The 19,343-nt window shown below is 64.2% G+C and overlaps 2 protein-coding genes across 3 annotated transcripts; both read right to left on the reverse strand.

Moving 5' to 3' along the window:
- Positions 1-622: 622 nt before the first annotated feature.
- Hapln3 (hyaluronan and proteoglycan link protein 3) lies at positions 623-5,688 on the reverse strand. The gene is given in 13 exon segments (XM_070042673.1): positions 623-704; positions 901-929; positions 1,409-1,514; positions 1,516-1,631; positions 1,633-1,693; positions 2,043-2,113; positions 2,115-2,182; positions 2,185-2,246; positions 2,248-2,327; positions 3,423-3,456; positions 3,458-3,767; positions 4,832-4,985; positions 5,665-5,688. Coding segments are annotated over 13 exon segments (1,197 nt in total).
- Positions 5,689-8,070: 2,382 nt separating this feature from the next.
- Mfge8 (milk fat globule EGF and factor V/VIII domain containing) lies at positions 8,071-18,402 on the reverse strand. Of its 2 annotated transcripts, none has more exons than XM_070043221.1 (9): positions 18,260-18,402; positions 15,383-15,511; positions 15,078-15,209; positions 13,940-14,172; positions 13,471-13,626; positions 12,828-12,972; positions 9,472-9,659; positions 8,810-8,965; positions 8,071-8,736 (listed from the first exon to the last, which is right to left on the reverse strand). In XM_070043221.1, exons 1-9 carry the CDS (start codon positions 18,330-18,332, stop codon positions 8,599-8,601), a joined length of 1,350 nt encoding a protein of 449 aa, XP_069899322.1. In that variant the 5' UTR covers positions 18,333-18,402; the 3' UTR covers positions 8,071-8,598. The 2 variants fall into 2 exon arrangements, with proteins under 2 accessions (XP_069899322.1, XP_069899323.1); XM_070043222.1 differs by having other exon boundaries at positions 9,472-9,656; positions 18,260-18,401.
- Between the last annotated feature and the right edge of the window lie 941 nt (positions 18,403-19,343).

Consider the following 19,343-nt stretch of genomic DNA (forward strand, 5'->3'; position numbering starts at 1 on the left):
GGTCCTCCCTCGGAGCCCCTATTCCAGCTCCTGCCACCTTGGAGGGGTCTCCCCTCCCTCCCTCCCTCTCTCTCTCTCTCTCTCTCTCTCCCTCTCTCCCTCTCTCAGCAGGGCTGGGTAAGGCCACTTCCTCCCCGGGGAGTTCACCACCCCCCTTCCCCCGGGACAGTGCAGGCACCAGTGTTCCATGCACCTATTTATATTTTTGGAAAACTAAAGATTATGATAATTATAAATAATAAAGACATTGGAGGAGATCTCTCTCTCTCTCTCTTTTTTTAAAGGAAAAAAACACCATGACCTGGGTCCTGGGGGGGGAGGGGAATATGGGGGACATGGTTTTGATCAGAGCACCCAGCCTGGGGTGTGAGTCCTGTGGGCTCTGCTGTGTGTGGTGGACGCTACAGCGATCGCGTCGGAGGGGGCCTGAGCCCGTGAGTCCGTGAGCACGTGTGTGCAATCACACGTGTTTGTGCCTGTGTATAAGTCAAGGAGGGGGAGTGCGAAGGTGGATTTACAAGTGAACCGGCTGTCCACAAGAGCTGGGTGCGGTAGTGCATGCCTGGAATCCCAGAACTCGGGAGCCTGAGACCCGTGTGGAGCTTCACCGCGAGACCCTGTCTCAAAAGCGCAACAGAAGCAACGGAGAGAGCTCTCCGACCACCACCCTCGTTCGCATCTGCGTTCTCACCTCGCTCGCCCACCTGAGAGGAGGCAGAGGGTAAACGGAGGCCAAAGCGGGGAAATCGGAAAGACAAGGCACAGACGCGCTGAGAACAAGGAACCCTGCTTAGTCCTGTTGGAGGCCAAGGGGTTCTCCGGCCTCCCATGACACCGCGCTGGGCTTTGCACACGCGCACACACTCTTACACGCGGGTGGCTCAGCTTCCCAGCACTGACCAGGCCGTCTGTGAAGCCAGGGACGGCGGCTGAGGGAGACAGAGGCGGACGGAGGCCGGGCTGGGGGAAGAGACGCAGCACCGTTTATTTCCAGGAAAGGTGCACTCGCGAGAGGCCACACCGCAAACGGGACAGCAAAACCCGGACTCCCCAGGAGCAGAAGAGGAGGAGGGGAGGGGAGGGCTCACCCCCATGCCTCACCCCTGCGGGCCGAGGGCTGACCACCAGTTACTGTACGCTGCCAGAGGTCAGCGTCACGCACGGCACGGAGCAGCCCTCTCGGAGCCTCTGGGCTCTGGGCACCGGCGGCCCGCGCCAGTCATCCTAGCTACTCAGGAGGCCGAGAGCGGAGGATCGCAATGCAGTTGAAGGCCCGGCTGGGGCAGGAGAGTCTGTGAGACTCTCGTCCCCAGTGACCCACCAGAAAGCGGGCAGTGGCGCTGTGGTAGAGCGCTCGCCTTGAGCACAGAAGCCCAGGCCCTGGGTTCAAGCCCACGTGCGCACAAACGAAAGGGAAGGCGTCCGCGGCCGGCGCCTGGCCAGCTGGGCCACAGTAGACACGGCAGGACCGGCCCTGAGGGTGCGGGAAGCCGAAGCTCCGGACCCCAGGCTCGGGAGCCCGCAGTCGGGGCGGGGTGAGCGACGGGGTCGTCCACCAGCCGGCCCGCAGCGTCCAGGCCGCCGGACGTCCAAGCGGCAAAGAGCTGGCCCACCCTGTCTGTGCGGGCGCCCGCCTTCCCGGCAGGCCTCCCTGGCCTCCGTCAGGGTCAGCGTTCTGGGGTGCTGAGGGAACGTGGGGTGTACGGTGGGGGCAGCCGGAGCAGGCCGGGCCTGCACGATGCCTGTGCCAGGCAGGCCATGACGGCTGAGACCAGAGAGCCACCCCGCGGTGGACATCTACAGCGACTATGGGGGGGTAACCTTCCCTTAGGGTAACACCCCAGTTACCACAAGAGGCAAATTAGCTCTAGAGAAAGAACATAAAACCGACCCCCTCTCCAGTCACAGGCTGGGAGATGCTATCCCTTCTCTAGTACCTGCCACAGTCCCTCCTCCCGGAGGGTGATGAGTGGTCTGGGGTTCCCCCTAGGGGTGGAATCACTCCAGGCCGGTCCCCACCAAACCGAGGGCCACCAGGGCCGCAGGACTCACCCCTGAGGGCCGGGGCGAAGCAGCGGTGCAGGTGTCGGAGTCCCTAGCTGCGCACTCCGGGGGGCCAGGCCCGGGTCCCCGCAGGGCGGCCAGGGCAGCATGATGGGGTACCGCGTGGGCGCGTCCGACAGCCCGCGCTGCACCCGTCCAGCCCAGCCTCCCAGGCCCGGAAGAGCTGCTGGAAGGAAGCCACCCTGGCAGAACTCCTGGGCCTTGAGGAACGTGAGCCGGTAGCGCCCCCGTGAGGACTGGTAGGGAAAGACCACGCCGGGAAGGGAGGAAGGAGGGCGGTGGAGGGGCGTGGGGGGGCGGGGAGAGGCCCTTCGGGGAGAGGCCTGCCGGGGCCGTGCGGGCTCTGAGCCTGCGTCCGGGAGGCAGGCCCTGGCCTGTTAAGATAGTTAGGCCGTCAGCAGGTGTCCCGGCCTGGCGAACTCAGCGCAGCTGCAGAACCTCAGCAAAGGGCGGGTGATTGTCTCCAAGAGCCAGCACCTGGCTCCCAGGCTGAGACGGGGCCTGAGACCTAGAACCCCCCCCCACTCCTGCAAAGGGCTCCCGCCAGCCCCTCCCCACCGCTCAAGGCCTCCTCCAGACCCGGGAACTCCAGGCAGACTGGACTTCCTGCCCGCGGCCCCAGCGCACCGCCCTCCCTGCCCCCCTCCTCCCCCCCCCAATCGGCAGGAAATTCAGTTTGGCTTTTTCGAACCGTTCTGGAATTTTCCTCTTTCTGGGCTGGTGTTTGAATTTCCAGGTTGACTGAATGGGTCCAGACTGATGGGATTGCCAGACCCACCGGCCGCAGCGGCGGCGTCGCCAGCGGTGGCATCGCCAGCCGCTCGTGTGGTTACTAATGTGGTCGTTTCTTAGGAAAATGCAATGATTTTCCATGGGAGACGCCCAGCGTCAGGGAAAGACAGAGCTGTGGGGGGAAGGGAGGTAGGGAGGGCACGGGCAGCAACCTCCCCCCTCCTCCCTGCCCCCTCCTCCCTCCTCCCTCCCCCCTCCCCCATCCCCTCCACCTCCCCCCTCCTCCCTCCTGGCGGCCCGGTCTGGTGCTCAACCATTGGAACCATGTCCCCAGCTACTTTTTTGTTTTAATCTTTTTTTAAGTACAGTCTTACACATCAGCCTTCAACCCTGATCCTCCTACCGATGGCCTCCCGGCTCCCGGATAACTAGGACTCGAACCGTGGAGCCGCCATGCCCAGCTAGTGGGTGGAGTTGGGAGTCTTGCTAATGTTTTGCCTGAGCTGGCCTCACACGGTGATCCTCCCCACCCAGTAGCCAGCCGGGACCACAGACCCGAGCCACCACCCCTGGCCGGGTCTGGGTGGTCCCTCCGGGCCTCTCCTCACCCCGTGCCCGGTCAGGGCCTCCAGCTCCACCAGGCCACTCTGGCCCTCCAGCCTCCGTGACCTCACCGTGGTAGCGCCCCGAATCCTCCCGGGGCTCCAGAGATACCTCCCGCACCGTGTCCCGCCACAGTCCTGCTCCACCTCGGGAGGCCCCGAAGGAGCGCTGCCTGTGGCCGGTGGCAGCCAGCACATCGTGCTCAGGGGCTCCAGTCTCCAACAGCTTCCATTTGACACGCACGGGCCTGGCGGAGGCGAGGGCCAGCTCGTAGCGGTAGCGGCAGGGCAGGATCACCCCGGCCCCTGGATGGGTGAACAGGGTCCCCTCAGGGGTCTCCACTACCCACTTCACCCTACTGAAGAGGCCTGAGGGAGAGGCGGGGGAACAGGTGGGGGCTGCTGCACACGGTCAAGGCCCTCCCAAGCCCTAGCCCGAGGCACTGCCCCGCCCAGGTGCAGGGAGAGGTGACAGCTGTTCCCCAGGGACACCGCTGGGGTCTCTGTGTGCCTGGACCAGTGCATGTGGGAACCTGCCCAGGTTACCCTCCCCCCCCCCGGGGGCGGCCTCTACCATTCCTACTGGCCTCACCACATACTCCGCTCACCTGCCAGGCCCACGGAGGCCAGTCGGCCTCCCAGCAAGAGCCACCAACAATGGCAGGACCAGGAGACGCCGAGCCTCCTCTTAACACCAACCACGGGCTCACGGGCTCTGGATCTGTATGTCTCCTGCCCAACGCCACCCAGCTGGTGGCAGGGCTGACTTTCAGGTCCACTTTATGTGGCTGTGGAATGTGGCACTGAAGCCCGTCTTTAAGTAGCAGGGTGGGAGCTAGGCACCCATGGCTCATGCCTGTCATCCTAGCTGCTCAGGAGGCTGAGATCTGAGGATCACAGTTCAAAGCCAGCCCAGGCAGGAAAGTCTGTGAAACTCTTATCTCCAATAAACCACCAGAAAGCCGGAAGTGGCGCTGTGGCTCAAGTGGTAGAGCGCTCGCCTTGAGCTGAAGAGCTGAGGGACAGCGCCCAGGCCCAGAGTTCAAGCCCCACGACCCATAAAAAAAAAAGGGCAATGTGGGGGCCCGGCACCCATGGCTCACGCCTGTCATCCTGGCTGCTCAGGAGGCTAAGATCTGAGGATCATGGTTCCAAGCCAGCCCAGGCAGGAAAGCCTGTGAGACCCTCATCGCCACTCCTAGAAAACGTCAGAAGTGGCACTTTGGCTGCAAGTGGTATAGAGTGCTAGCCTTGAGCAAAAGAGTTCACGGACAGCGCCCAGGCCCTGAGTTCAAGCCCTACGACTGATAACAGAAAGGAAAAGAGGCAGAGTGTGGGGAAAAGCTTAAACAAGTCTTAAGCCGTCCTCAGGGGACCCTGGGCCCCCACCCCAGCCCAGAACCCACACATCACAGCAGGAGGCCGGGACTCACTGGTCCCAGGGCTGCTGCCCGGGTCCCAGCCTCGGGTGCCGCTGTAGCAGAAGCCATTGTGGAAGGGCAAGCGGGAGACGCAGGCCTGTGGGGACAGCGGCAGGAGCAGCAGCACCGGACAGGCAGGCGACCATGTCGTGGCCAGGTCGGAATCCTGGGAAGGCGGACTCCCCCGGAGGAATTAACCACGGAGGAGAGGAAAACAGTCCACAGCAGGTTTGACAGGGAGAGGTCTCGAGACCAGACTGGATTGGAAAAAATAGCAGGTGCATTGTGTGTGTGTCAAAATAGGTCCCGCCCTGAGAAACGTGTACATTCCAGAAGTGTCTGCGGGGAGGGTCGCAAGGTGGAACTTGCTTTTTATCTCACGGGACACGTAGTTCTCAAGTCAAGGTCAAAATAGTATTTCAGCCAGGTGCCGTGATATGCGTCTTTAATCCCAGCTACACAGGTGGTGGCGGGAGGAGGATCTGGAGGCCAAGGCCAGCCAGGGCCAAGGGATTAGCCAGACACTGTCTCAAAAACAAAACACAAGCTGGAGGCAGGTGGCTCATGCCAAAAGTCGTAGCTTCTCGGGGGGCTGAGGTCTGAGGATGGCAGTTCAAAGCCAGCCAAAGCAGAAAAATCTGAGAGTGTTATCTCCAATTCACCACCAGAAAGGCAGAAAGGGAGCTGTGACTTGAGTGGTACAGCACTGGCCTTGAGCAAAAAACAAAATAATAATAATAATAATGTAAAAGCAGCACCTAGGCCCTGAGTTCAAACCCTAAGACTGGCACGCATGCGTGCGCACGCGCGCACGCACGCACACACACACACACACACACACACACCTGAGCCAGGCAGGGGGTGTGCATGGTAATGTTTGTACTGAGCATGTGCAAGGCCCTCGTTCCTCCCCAATGCCCAGGTGAAAAGCAGTGTTCCACTTGCTGGGACAGGTGCTCTATCCCTTGAGCCACATCCCCAGAGGATTTTTTGCTTTCTATCTTGTTTTTTTTTGTCAGTCATGGGTCTTGAACTCTGGGCCTGGGCGCTGTCCCTCAGCTCTTCAGCTCAAGGCGAGCACTCGACCACTGAGCCACCTGCCCAGCCCCTCTATCTTATTTTTAAACAGTGGACAAAGGTCTGTCGCCCTCCTGGTGGACCCCTTAGGACAGAAGCAGCCCCAGTAGACACCTCTTCACAGCTGGGGAAACTGAGGCAAGGACATTGCCTCCCCACCAGGCAAGTGTTGGGCTGGGGGCGAGGGAGGGGAGGGCCACGCGCGGCGCAAAGCCCCGGCACCCACGTCTCGCTAGGACAAGGACTCGGCGTGGCTGCCGGGAGCTCCGCGGGGTCACGACCAGCAGGGTCACCAGACCCCACGCTCTGTATGGCTTGTGCCCCAACTCGGTGCCCTGGGTCCCTCCACCCTGCCCGGGAGACCCCCGAGCGGTGAGGCGGGACTGTCAGACCCCGGACCCCCGACCCCAGCTGTGCACCCAGCACCCCGCCAGCTCCTTGGCTCCCCACGGGGGTCTTGCATGGTGGGAGGAAGCACACGCTCCCCCCTTCTCCCCCGGCCCCTTAAAGGAACATGCCTCTCCCACCAGGGCAGCGTTGGCAGTCGGTGCCATCCCCAGACCCTGCCCTGCCTGACTGCAGCCACATCTGGGGGCAGAGTTGGGAGGGGGGAGTGAGGACTGGGGTCCCCGAGGTGGGGCCCTCATGCAGGGCTCCCCACAGCCACTTCTTGGGGACCGGGGCCTCTCTTTGGGAGTCAGCCAGGACGCCAGCCGGGGCTTAGGCCGATGCCTGTGTCCCTTCTGTGGAGGGGGCTTGGCTTGTGTCCCTTCTGTGGAACCGATCTTGTCATTTATACTCTCCGGGGAGTTTCAGGGCATTGCTCCAAGTTGCTCACAGACAAGATTTGAACTCAGGTTGTCTGACTTGAGACTTGGAGCTCCTAATCACCCCAACATTCTGAAACCAGGAGCAAGGAAGAGTCTGGCCGGGCACCAGGGACTCACGCCTGCAACCCTAGCTATTCAGGAGGCTGAGATACGAGGATCCTGGTTCAAAACCAGGTTTGGGGGGGGGGGAGAGGAGGAGGAAAGTCTAAGAGACTCATCTCCCATGAACCACTAAGTGGTGCTGTGGCTCAGAGTAGCAGAACACTAGCCTTGAGCAAAAGAGCTCAGTGACAAAGCCCAGGCCCTGAGTTCAAGCCCCACAACCGACCCAAAAAATACGTGGGTGGAGGTGCAGGTGGCAGCTAGGTCCACGCTAGCCCTCGGGACTTAGCTCAGGAAAAGCAAACCGGGGGGTGATGGACCAAGATGAGGGGATTCACGCCAGGGACCAAACCACTTCTGGCTTTGAGGCCGTAGCAGCAGCAGGGAGCCCCGGGGTTCCTGGGGCCTGTGATCCCCGCCCACCAAAACACCCAGGGAGGCAACTCTGGACTCCAGGCCTGGCCAGCCTCAGTGAACTGATGGGGGGGGCAGCCGAGAGGCATGCTGGGAAGGATGCTGGTCCCCAAGGGGGCCAGAGAAGGGGCGGGGCCGGGGTGGGAGGAACAAGCGTCCCAGGAGGGAGGGAAGCGGGGGGGGGGGGGGGGGGGCGGCCGCCTGCGTCGCTCCTTCCTGGCCGCTGACCCCAGCCCTGCCCAGCGGGGCCCTGGCGCCAGGCGCTGGCCGAGGACGGGAGCTTCCGGTGCCTGGCGCCCGTCCGCCCGCCGCCCTTCCACCGCCCGTGTGCCTCAGTTTCATCGGGGTCCAACCTGAAGATGGGGTGTTTTCATTCACCCCTTTCCCAGCCTGTGAGTTTCCCCTCAAGCTACCATCACAAGAGCAGGGAGCCGGCCGAGGTGCCCGCCAGGGAACCCCTCCCCCCCCAGCCCTGCCCGCCAGGGAACCCCTCCCCCCCAGCCCTGTGCCCTGCCCGCCACCTCCAGCCAACAGCAGCCCGCTCTGCCCAAGGGGCCCCACGGCCGGGCAGGCCCAGGGAGCGAGACCCCATTTCCACATGCGCATGCACACACGCATGCACGCGCACACACACACACGCCAGGTCCCGTGGCGTGAAAGCGCCCGGTGCTTGGTCTCTTCGAGCTTCGCGCCATTCCCTTTGCAGAAGTGGCAGAGCCTGCGGCGTGGGGTCCCCGGGGTCCTCGGGGCGCCCGCGCCCGGCGGGGGCAGCTGCAGGCCCGGGGGGTGAGTCAGGGGCTTCACCGGCCAAGAAGGAGCGCGCACGGCTCGGGAGGGTAGAAATGTATTTCCAGAAATGCCCGCGGGCCCTGCAGTGTGCAGCCAGCAGCGCCCGGGCCGCGGGTCCCGGGGCGTCGCCTCGGCTCCCAGAGACCCCCGCCCGCCCCGGGGCAGGGGCCACGCGGCCAGGCCGGCCACCCAGGACCGGGAACGTGGTGTGCAGAGAAGCCGGGGAGACCCGAGGCCCCTCGAGAGCCAGGCCAGGAGCTGGGGGCGGGGCGGGAGGGGCAGGCACCCCTCCTTGTCCGTGCCAGGCCCACCCTGCTCCCGGGTTCCTGAGAAAATGGATGGCAGGGGGCTGGTGCAGGCATTTGTCAGGGTGGGCAGGAGAGAGAAGGAGGGAAGGAGGGAGGGAGGGAAGGCAAGGTCCCCCCTCTCCAGGCCCCAGCCCCTGGAGTTACAGGAGGGCTGGGCAGGCAGCAGGCCACACAACTCAGCAGGGCTGGGAGAGGACAGTCAGCAAGACCCCATCTCAACAAACAGGTCAGGTTCGGCCGCACACCCCTCCTGCGGCCGCTAGCAGCCCAGCAGCTCCAGGCGCAGGGTGATCCGGTTATGCCAGGCCACGGGCAGGACCCGTACGTAGCGGGCCGTGAAGGGCGTCTCCAACACGTTCTTCTTGTGGGAGTAGTTGTCCAAGTTGCCAGGGAAGACCTGGGGGGGACAGGTGGTGTCAGGCAAGTCCGGGCGCCCCAGGCCCCGCCCCCGGGCACCCCAACACGCCCACCTTGCTCTCCGTGGCCCCGGCCTCCCTGTACTCGGTCCAGACCTCGCCGTCATCACTGTAGGCCACCTTGTAGGCGGCCACGTACTGGATGTGGCCGAAGTCGCGGGCCCCCTGGGTGACGATGCCCGTCACCTGCTTCTGGGAGCCCAGGTCCACCTGTGGGGGAAACAGACACGCCGTCGGTCGCTGCGGGAAGCCGCGGGGCCGCCCTGGGCCTCTGCAAAGTGGGCGTGAAGCTGCTGCGATCCCAGTACTGGAGAGGCTGGGGAAGGAGGACCAGGGACCAGAGGCCAGCCTCTCACACAGGGAGGCTCCACCTGCAAAACGCAAGGGCCTGGGGCAGGCTGGGAAGGCGGCTCAGTGGCAGAGCGCTTGCCCTGCACGCACAAGGCCCTGGGTTCGATTCCTCAGCACCACATAAGTAAAAAGAAAAAAGCCGGAAGTGGCGCTGTGGCTCAAGTGGTAGAGAGCTAGCCTTGAGCTGAAGAGCTGAGGGACAGCGCCCAGGCCCAGAGTTCATGGCCCGCTCACACAGCTGAGCAAGTGGGAAGAGGAGACAGTCACAGAGAACACGGCTCTTGCTGAGGGCTCCTGGGGTCCGGCACCCCCCCCCGCCCCTCCCCAGGCCCAGCCCGTCCCCGGCCGGCTCCAGCGCCACCCACCTGCAACCACTCGTTGGCCCCGTTGCCCTGGGCGGTCCAGGCGTTGATCTTGCCCTGCCGGTCCAGCCGCGCGTAGAAGGGGTACCAGCCGAAGGCGCGCAGGCCCAGCGTCTTGTAGCTGCTGGAGGCCGTGAGCTGCCTGTCCGGGATGCTGCCGTCCTTCAGGCCCAGCGGGCCCGAGCACCCTGCTGCCAGAGACACCGTCCAGCCCTGCTCCCCGCCCCGCCCCGCCCCCTTCATTGACTGCTGAGGCTTGAACTCGGGGCCCCACGCCCTCGGCTCTTTTGCTCCTGGCTGCTGCTCTGCCACGCCAGCCCCGCCTCCAGTTCTGGCTTTTTGCAGCTTATCTGGAAATAAGCGTCTCGCAGATCTGTCTGCCCAGGCTGACTCTAAACCACAAGCCTTGGATCTCAGCCTCCTGAGCAGCTAGGATTATAGGTGTGAGCCACCAGCGCCGGGCTTGGGGATTGTTCTGGAGATGGGGGGGGGTGTCTCACTAAGACGCAGGCCTGCCTGCGGCTCCTCCTTAGTAGCTAGCAGAGGCTCTTGCCTGTTTCTGGGGTGCAGTCACCCACACCGAGGGCTGCTCCCAGGCAGGCGGGGCCTGCTTCACCCAGGCCCACCCAGAGTGCCCACGAATGTGTCGTTTGCTCCCGAATCTGCACCTGTGTGGCCGCAACAGAGGTGATGCTCCCCGGAGGTGAGGGGTGTGTCTCACTCATGGGGCTGTTTCTCCCCTGGGGAGTTGAGTGGAGGGGCGGAGCCTGGAGAAGCCAGTGTCCATCCGCCATGCTTTATCTTCCTGCCCGTCACCTGCCTCTCTGCCTCCCAAGTGTGGGAGGATGCAGCCGCTCCAGCCATCGCCTCATCGCCTCCAAGGGGCAGAGCACCCAACCACCACCGGATACTCCTGTGGACACTCCCCCCAGCCCCCCACCCATGCTCAAGAAAACCTCACCCCTGACCTTATCTGAAAGCGCAGGACTGTCAACATCATAAATCCCAGACAGGACAGGACAGACATTCCAAAGAGGATCTTACACTCAGGGGTGTAAAAACTGTAACCCCCCAGCGGCCCCGCGCCCCCAACTCCTGGCTTCTCCGACCCCTGCGGTGTACGCAGCTCTCTCTGCAGCCCTGACCAAAGCCTGCCCCGCCCCGCCCCGCCCCACCGAGCTCTCTGCCCTCCTTCTCTCCTTTTGTTGGCCATCGCCTGGGCTCCCTGCAGTCTGCACCAGTTCTGCCCCGTGCCAGCTGAGTGCACAGCCAGCCATGGGTGCCTCAGTCCCCCGGGGTCTTCCAGAAACAAACAAACAGCCCTGCTTCTAGACGTCTAGGGCTGGAAGTATGACTTTGTGTTTTCTTTGCTGGTCCTGGGGCTTGAACTCAGGGCCTGGGCGCGGTCCCTGACCTTCTTGTGTTCAAGGCCAGCACTCTACCACTTGAGCCACAGCGCCAGTTCTGGCTTTTTCTGAGTGGTTTATTGGAGACAAGTCTCATGGACTTTCCACCCCAGGCTGGCTTCGAACCTCCATCTCAGAGCTCAGCCTCCTGAGTAGCTGGGATGACGGGCGTGAGCCGCCAGCGCCCGGCTGGAAGTCTGATTTTCTAGGAGGGCGTTATACTGCTGGCCCATAGAGCTCATGGCCCACCGCGGTGAGCTGTCTGCCTGGCTCCGGCCCCAGCAAGCTTCCTTCCATCCTCCATCATGTCCCAGGACCTTTGCACCTGCCGATTCTCCACCTGGAAAGTGCTCTCCAGGCTGTTCGATACCTTCCCAGGGCTTCGTCCAAGCTCCCCCCAAGGCCAGTCCACAAAACAATGCCCTGCCCGTGCTGAGCAGGGTGCAGAGCTCTCAGACCATTTGCTCCTGATCTGAATGGAGTCGCCTCCCTTACCAGAATGCAAATCCCATGAGGTCAGGGGTCCCAAGGGGCGGGCTTTCAGTTAACTAGTTAATCGGTCCCCAGTGGATTTCTGGGACACTGGACCTAAGCCACGCCCACAGTCACGCCCACAGCCATGAGGTGCACGCACTCACCCGCCCCTGGCACACGCTGCGGTCCCTGGCGCTGACCAGCAGGTGGCACTGTGGCTTCAAGGGAAAAACAACTCAGCTCAAGGGGGAAAAGTTCCAGAGCACCCAACAGGCAGCTCTCCTGGTGAGGCAGAAAAACCTGTCCCATCCTGGTCTGCAGAGGCAGCAAGAAGAACCAGCGCTGAGCCGCACCAGGCTGGTCTTGACTGGGCTGCGTGCTGGGGTCGGAGCTCAGGATCTACCCCACGCTCCTCACACCGTACCGTGGAGCTGGGACCTCTCACTCATCCACCTGCTCTCGCCCAACATTACCTGTGAGTCCTGCAGGCTCGTCTGCACAGTACAGACGGGTTCTCTGCCGTCGGCAAGCTCACCCTCGGAAAAACACAACTAACTGCCGCCCCAGGAACCAAGCTGAGGGGAGGGAGAATACTTGGAAAACCAGCCAGGCTTGGCGACTCACACCTGTAATCCTAGCTACTTCAAGGCTGAGATCTGGAGGGTTGCAGTTCAAGGCCAGTCCAGACAGAAAACTCTGCAAGGTCAACTCCAATAAACCAGCAAAAAAAAAAAGCTGGACTAGAAGCACGGCTCAAGTGGTAGAGTACCAGCCATGCTCAAGAAACCCAAACGCAAGCTTGAGGCCTGAGGTCAAGAGCCGTGATAGAGGCACAAAAAGGAAAAAAGAAAACTCTCCTTCACCAAGCAGACTGCCCAGGAGAGGGGCAAGTCGCCCCGTGTGTGCATGTGTGTGTGTGCATGCATGTGTGTGTGTGCATGTGTGCATGTGTGTATGTGTCCTGGGTGGGTTAGGACTCCCCCCATGTGTGCGTGTGTGTGCATGTGTGTATGCGTGTATGTGTCCTGGGTGGGTTAGGATCTCCCCTGTGTGCGTGTGTGTGCATGCATGTGTGTGCGTGTGTGCATGTGTGTGCGTGTGCATGTGTGTTTGTGTCCTGGGTGGGTTAGGATCTCCCCTGTGTGCGTGTGTGTGCATGCATGTTTGTGTGTGCATGCGTGTATGTGTCCTGGGTGGGTTAGGATCTCCCCTGTGTGCGTGTGTGTGCATGCATGTGTGCGTGTGTGTGTGCATGTGTGTGCGTGTGCATGCATGTATGTGTCCTGGGTGGGTTAGGACCCCCCCTGTGTGTGCGTGTGTGTGCGCATGCGCATCCTGTGTGGGTCGGGATCCCCATGTGTGTGTGTGCGTGCGCATACGTGTATGTGCGTGTGTGCGTGCGCACGTCCTGGGTGGCTCAGGACCCCCGGGTACCACACATGGTGAAGGCGAGGCTCAGAGAGGTGCGCCCATTCTCACCATTCAACTCGCAGCCCAGGAGCTCGAAGCGGAGGGTGCAGCCGCGGCGGCAGGCCACGGGAAAGAGGCGCACGAACTGCGTCTCCAGCGGGGTCTTGAACATGTTGATCTTCAGGCTGTCATTGTCCATGTTGCCCTCGAACTCCTGAGGAGAGAGGGGGCTGGGCTGGAGGTGCAGCTCGGGGGCCGAGTGGGCCCCATTCCGGGAGCTTCTCGGGGCCTTGGAGGCGGACCAGCACCAAGGTCTCCTCCGCTCACCGCCCTGGCCATCACGGGAGCAGCCCGGGCATACACCTCGCAGGGCCATCCCCTTACAACCCCAGAGGGCAGTGCCCATCCGGAAAGACACGGTGGCCGCCCACAAGAACGCGGCCCCCCCACACCTGTACTGCCCGTGCCTCATGCGCAGTGTGCCGCCCCGAAGACCCAGAACGCAGGCCAGCGCCACAACCCCGCTCCCAGCCTCTCCGGTGTCATCGCTAGGCCGAGCCCGGGGCAATCTGGGTCTCCCTGCTTCCAGAAACCAGGAGAAGCTCGCCTCATGGCCACCCACCCAGAATGCTTTGCCTCACTGGGGGACCCCGGGGTGGGGGGGGGGGGCTGCTGACCCCGGGACCCTTCTCCAGGCCCCTCACGGGGCTACCTTGTCTCCAGTCCCCTCTTCATTCTGGATGAACTGGAACCTGCGTCCGTCCAGGCTGTAGGCCACCTTGAAGGCCTTCAGATACTCGGAAGTCCCCGCGCGGCTGGCGCCCTGCGTCACCACGCCGGTCACCCGCATCTTCCGGAGCAGATTCACCTGGAGCGGGGCGGGGGGGGGGGATGTGGACCTCACCTCCTGGGTCCTTCAACCCCAGACGGAGAGGGACAGCCAGAGGGGCAGCTGGACACTCCCTGGCGGGGGTAACCTCACCCCTCCCTGGGGGCTGCCTCTCCTGGCCTCTCCCTTTGGGTGGGAAAGCACAAGGGGCCAGATCCCATGGGTACGGACGGGAGCCCTCCTCCGCTGAGCGTCCCCTTCTCCTGACGCTCTGCTGTGGTCCCCCCAGACCCGGAGGCCGCCCCCGGCGCCAGCACCTCTCGCCCGCCCAGGCCACCTGGGCTCTGCGTACCTGGATCCAGGGCTTCTTGTCGTAGTTGCTGGCGGTCCAGGCGTTGACCAGGCCGCTGCGCCGCAGGCGGGCCAGCTCGGGGCCCCAGCGCTGCAGGCCCAGGAAGCCCAGGTGCACGGACGAGGCGGAGAGCTGCGCGTCACCGATGGCGCCCCCCTCCATGCCCAGCGGCGCGGCGCAGGCCGAGGGGGACTGGGCGGCCAGGTGGCCCCCTTGCCGGTTCCAGGGCTCCGCTGGGGACAGAGCAGAGGGGCCTCTGGTGGGGGCCTGGGCCAGGGCCCCCCTCCGATCCTCTCTTTGGGAGCGGGGCCTGGCCAGCTGGGCACCAAAGCCCTGATGCAGCAGCAATGCATGCAAAGCGTGCCCGGAGCTGGCGGGCACAGCCTGGGCAGGAGCTGATCCCACCCCGCTCTCCGGGGCCCCTCCTACTTCCTCTGCCCTGTCCTCGGCCCGCCAGCCACCCGTGACGGCGTGGTGCAGGTGGGCGCACGTCCAATGGGACAAGGGCCCAAGTGTGGGACCAACGGGTGGCTCGGGGGAAATGGAAGCGGCCACAAGCCAGAGGGGCTGTGAGCGCCCCGGGCCGCGGCCCGCGCCTCAGGCCCTGGCCATCCAGCCTGGTGGACCCCAGGCCCGGAGCTGGGGGAAGAAAGGCCGAGGGGGTAATTCCTGCTCAGACCCCCCCCCCAAAAATGAGCTCGGTCTATCTGACCCCACCGCACTCCACTAGTCTTGAAACACAGCTCTGCATCTTTCCACCCACAGCCCCAGACCCAGCCTCCCTCCACCCAGCCTCCGTAAAGCCACAGGTCCACCTTGGGCCAGGGCCGATGCAGCGAGCTGCAGAGCTACGGATGAAGAACGTGTGTGTCTGCCCCACTGGTAGGCGCATCTCAGGATCTACGCCAGCCCGGGGTGTCTGGACCGCCCGTGGGCTCGGGGTAACAGCAGGCCCGCCACCTCAGGGTCACCCGAACCCCACCCCGCCCCGTGACATCAGGCCAGGCCCACAGTCCCAAGGGAGGTACACAGGCAAATGCAGGGTGGAGGGACGGGGGACCCTTCTCCCCGCCCCTCTCCCAGTCCCCCCGGGACCCCCTGCGCCCAGCCAGGGCCCCCCACCCCCGTAAGCACTCACGGGTCTCACAGTGGGTGCCCGAGTAGCCCCGCGGGCACCGGCACACGTACGAGGTGAACACGTCCCCTCGGAGATCGTCCCGGGCCACCTGGCACTCCGCGTCGTGGTGACAGGGGTTCGGGGAGCAGGGACCTGGAGCCGAGGAGGAGACGGGCAGGTGAGGGGCGCTCCCCCCTCCCCCGGCCTGCCTGCTGAGGCCACGGCCACGGGAAGTCACTCAGAAGCGAGGGGTCTCCTGGGAAGGGGCGCTGGGGACGGCGGGGGTCTGGGAGGCGGCGCAGGCCTGGCCCCGGCGGGGCCCCTACCTGTCTCCGTCTCATTGCAGGTGAGGCCCGTGAAGCCGTCGGGACAGAGGCAGTAGTAGAAAGGGGTGCCCTCGTGGCCGGCCAAGCAGGTCCCGCCGTGCAGGCACAGACTGGGGTCACAGAAGTCCCCTGCAAGGCAGCGCAGACCCGTCAGCCCGCCCGCACCCCGCCCGGGAGGCGGCACCCTCACCAGGCCGGAGGCAGCCGGAAGGAGGACGGCCAGCTGGCGGACGAACACGGGACCACTGTCGGGAGCCCACAGACCAGAGGACACGGGAGCTGGGTCTAAAAGACAGACTGGGGGCGGGGCAGGGCTGAGGAAGGAGGAACATTCTGGAGAAAAACAGACACATGGGAAGCAGAGCCTATGAGAGCATGGTGGGCTGAGGCCAGGGCAGGGGGGCCTCTGGGAGGGAAGTTCAGAGTGTAAATCCTGCGGACAGGTAGGAGGGATCCACTCAGAGCTCACCACCGGCTTCACCCCCTCGGATCAGAGCTTTGCCCCTCCCTGGGCCACCCCAGCACCATCAAGAAAACACACACGGGCTGGGAAGGTGGCTCAGTGGTAGCACGCTTGCCTTGCATGCCTGAGGCCCTGGGTTCGATTCCTCAGCACCACATAAGCAAAAAGAAAAATGCCGGAAGTGGTGCTGTGGCTCAAGTGGTAGAGCGCTAGCCTTGAGCTGAAGAGCTGAGGGACAGCGCCCAGGCCCAGAGTTCAGGCCCCACGACCGGACCAAAAAAGAAAGAAAGAAAGAAAGAAAACACACACACACACACACACACACACACACACACACACACACACACACACACACACACACACACACACACACACACACTCCCTGGGTATGAGTAGGAAGCCTGCCCCATCCTGGGAGAGAAGGGTGAAAAGCTCACCTGCAGAGAAGGGGTAGTCGCCACCCAGCCCCCTAGGGAATGGGGACAGGAGGGGTCAGGAGGAAGGAGACAAGCAGAACTTGAGAGCCACCTCCAATAGTGGCTAAGGGGGGGGGGGGGACGGGGAGACCAAGGCTTCCAGGTTCTCCAAGGTTTGGAGAACACAGGACAAGCTGTAGTGTCATTGCCCTCAAACCCCATCCCATCCCTGTGCCCAAACAGGAGCCCCCCCCCAGAAGCCCACCCCCCTCTCTCCTGCTGGACCCCAGACCCTTGATCTGGGGTTCAACCAGTGAGCAGCAAGCAGCCTTCAGGTGGGCAGCCCCCCTGGCTGGTCTTAGCACCCCAGAGCCCACACCAAGGCTGACAGGGGCCCCATGCTCCCCCCCACGCCCACCCCATCACCATCCTGGGCTGGAAGTAGGTCCCCACGTCCCCATGTACCTCAGGCAAGCCGCACTAATGAGGATGGGCCGGTAAGATCCCCGCCCCCCTGCCCAGGCCAGGGGCCTGGGGAGCTTAAGGCAGCTCCCAGAGAGCTATTAGTCACTGACTTTAAATAGCAGGTTAATCCCTCCCCCGACCTGGCAGACCTCAGACAGCGCCTAGGCTGAGGCCCAACCAGGGCTCCCCCGGCTCCGGCGCAAAGGCACGCTCTCTCTCCAGGGACAACAAACAGCCCCCAGGGAAAAGGGAAGAGGGAAACTTGTCCTCCATCCCTGGGGCCTGGACAGACTTGGTGGGGGGTGGGGGGCTGGCACAGATGGGGGGCAGGGCATCTGGGAGGGGACAGACCCCGGGCTTCCCAACTCAGCTCAGCCCCCCTGCCTCCCCACCTCCCCTCTAGAATCCGCACTGGGGTTTCAGGGCCTGGTACAGGCAGAGGGGCGGGGAGGGGGGCAGGGCCTTGGACACCATCTTTCCGGGGTGGCCGTGAGGACAGGCAGGCTTCGACTTGAGCGGGGTGGCAGAGCTGGGTCCTGCTGCGCCCTCTCTGGCGCTGCCCACTGCAGCCAGGCCCAGCTGTCCGCCGGGCCCGGACCCTGCCTGGCGGCTCCCCAAGGTCCTCCCGGCCCCGGGCTGCCCCTCGCCGACCCCAGCCCCCGCCTAGCGCGATGGGCTGGGGGTCAGAGGTGGGGGGGGCGGGGAGCCCCGAATCTTCCAGATGGAGTCCAACGGCCTCATTTCACAGACAGGAAAAGAGAGGTCCGTCCTTTGTGTATGTGAGGCTCGTGTGGGTCCCAGCCCTGCTGGGGGGGGGGCCGCGGGCGCCCCCCTCCCTCCCTCCCCCGCCTCCTCCTCCCCCCAGGCTGGAAGAGAGGCGCCCTGCCCCATGGGATTGGGGGGGGTGAGGTGGGAAGCACCCGCCCTATGGGGGGAGGGGGAGGTGTCCGCCCCGTGGGAGGGGGAAGGGGGAGGTGCCCGCCCCGTGGGAGGGGGATGGGAGGTGCCCCGCCCCGTGGGGGGAGGGGGAGCTGTCCGCCCCGTGGGAGGGGGGAGGGCGGAAGTGCCCGCCCCGTAGGAGGGGGGGTGGGAGGTGCCCCGCCCCGTGGGAGGGGGGAGGTGCTCGCCCCGTGGGAGGGGGGACGGGGGAGGTGCCCGCCCCGTGGGAGGGGGGGTGGGAGGTGCCTGCCCCATGGGAGGGGGGAGGTGCCCGCCCCGTGGGAGGGGGGACGGGGGAGGTGCCCGCCCCGTGGGAGGGGGGGTGGGAGGTGCCCCACCCCATGGGATGGGGGAGGTGCCCGCCCCGTGGAAGGGGGGTGGGAGGTGCCCCGCCCCGTGGGAGGGGGAGGGGGGATGGGAGGTGCCCCGCCCCCTGGGAGGGGGGGGTGGGGGAGGCGCCCGCCCCGTGGGGGGAGGGGGGTGGGGGAGGCGCCCGCCCCGTGGGGGGAGGGGGAGGCGCCCGCCCCGTGGGAGGGGGGCGGGAGGCGCCCCGAGAGAACTTCCGAGCGGCCGGAAAGCGGCGCGGGCACCTACCGGAGTCGGCCAGGAGGCCGCAGGCGCAGAGCAGCGCGCCGCACAGCGCGGCCAGCACGCGGGGCCCCGGCATGCTCGCGGACACCCGCACGGGACAGGACGACGGGACTCACCGGCCGACGGGCTGCGAGACGGCTTCTCGCTGCGGCTCGGCTCCGGACCGGAATAAATACGGCCGCTCAGCCCCGCCCACTGGCTCCACCCAGACCAGTCAGAGGCGGGCTTGGAGGCGGCACCGAGACGATTCGGGGCGTGGCTGGCCTGGGGGCGTGGCCGCGACGTAGGGGCGTGGTCTCCATGCTGGGGGCGGGGCAGACTTTGCTGGAGGCGTGGCTGTACCGACGGGGGCAGAACTGAGCGTCTGGGTGGGACTGAGCTGACGGGGGCGTGGCCTCGCTCGTGGGGGCGTGGTTTAGGTGCTGGGGGCGGGGCTGAACTACTGGGCTGGGCAGACGTGGTATGGGGGGGGTCTGGGGCCCCGCCTCCAAAACCTGGGGTGGGTGTGGCTCGGGCTCAGGGGCAGAATGCTTGCCGGCTTAGCAAGCTGCAACCCTGGCTGGATTCCAGTGCCCAGCACCGTGAAAACAAACAAGAAAAGAATTTTGTAAAGAACAAAGGCTGTGGGAGAGAGTCATGAAAGCGGGGACCCTGGCGGAGATGCATCGCATGCATGAACTGCTCTGTCCTAGCGCAGCCGCTTGCACAGCTGCTGACAGATCATGCAAGTAAATAAATAAACGTTACTGACATATGTAAGAGGCGAGGTGCTGGCGGCTCACAGCTGTAATCCTGGATACCCAGGAGGCCGAGATCTGAGGACTGAGGTTTGAAACCAACCTGACCTGGAAAGTCGGTGAGACGCTATCTCCAACGACCCTACACACGTACGTCTCACAAATGAATCAATGAGATGCTTCAAATAAAGATGTTAAAGCTCATTCAGAAGCAGACACACTCGAGTGTGTGTGTCATGTATCGGCTTGGCCAGCTTGGAGTTGCTAACAGTTTCTGTCTGTGCCCGGCTGGAGGGGGCCTACATTGGCTCAGCTTCTTTCTGGTTAAACCCAATCAGAATGACAAATGC

The sequence above is a fragment of the Dipodomys merriami genome, unplaced genomic scaffold (assembly GCF_024711535.1).
Source record: "Dipodomys merriami isolate MVZ:Mamm:240054 unplaced genomic scaffold, mDipMer1.0.p SCAF_33, whole genome shotgun sequence".
In the NCBI taxonomy this organism is placed as follows: Eukaryota; Metazoa; Chordata; class Mammalia; order Rodentia; family Heteromyidae; genus Dipodomys; species Dipodomys merriami.

Bases quoted from the DNA above. Each gene is read 5' to 3' on its own strand.
- Mfge8 (XM_070043221.1), bottom strand. From the start codon at position 18,332: ATGCCGGGGCCCCGCGTGCTGGCCGCGCTGTGCGGCGCGCTGCTCTGC. The intron at 15,210-15,382 runs GTAGGGGCCCCG...CCTCGGCTCCAG, and splicing joins CTGCAATGAGACGGAGACAG to GTCCCTGCTCCCCGAACCCC. The intron at 8,737-8,809 runs GTGGGCGTGTTG...TGTCCCCCCCAG, and splicing joins CCGGGGCCACGGAGAGCAAG to GTCTTCCCTGGCAACTTGGA.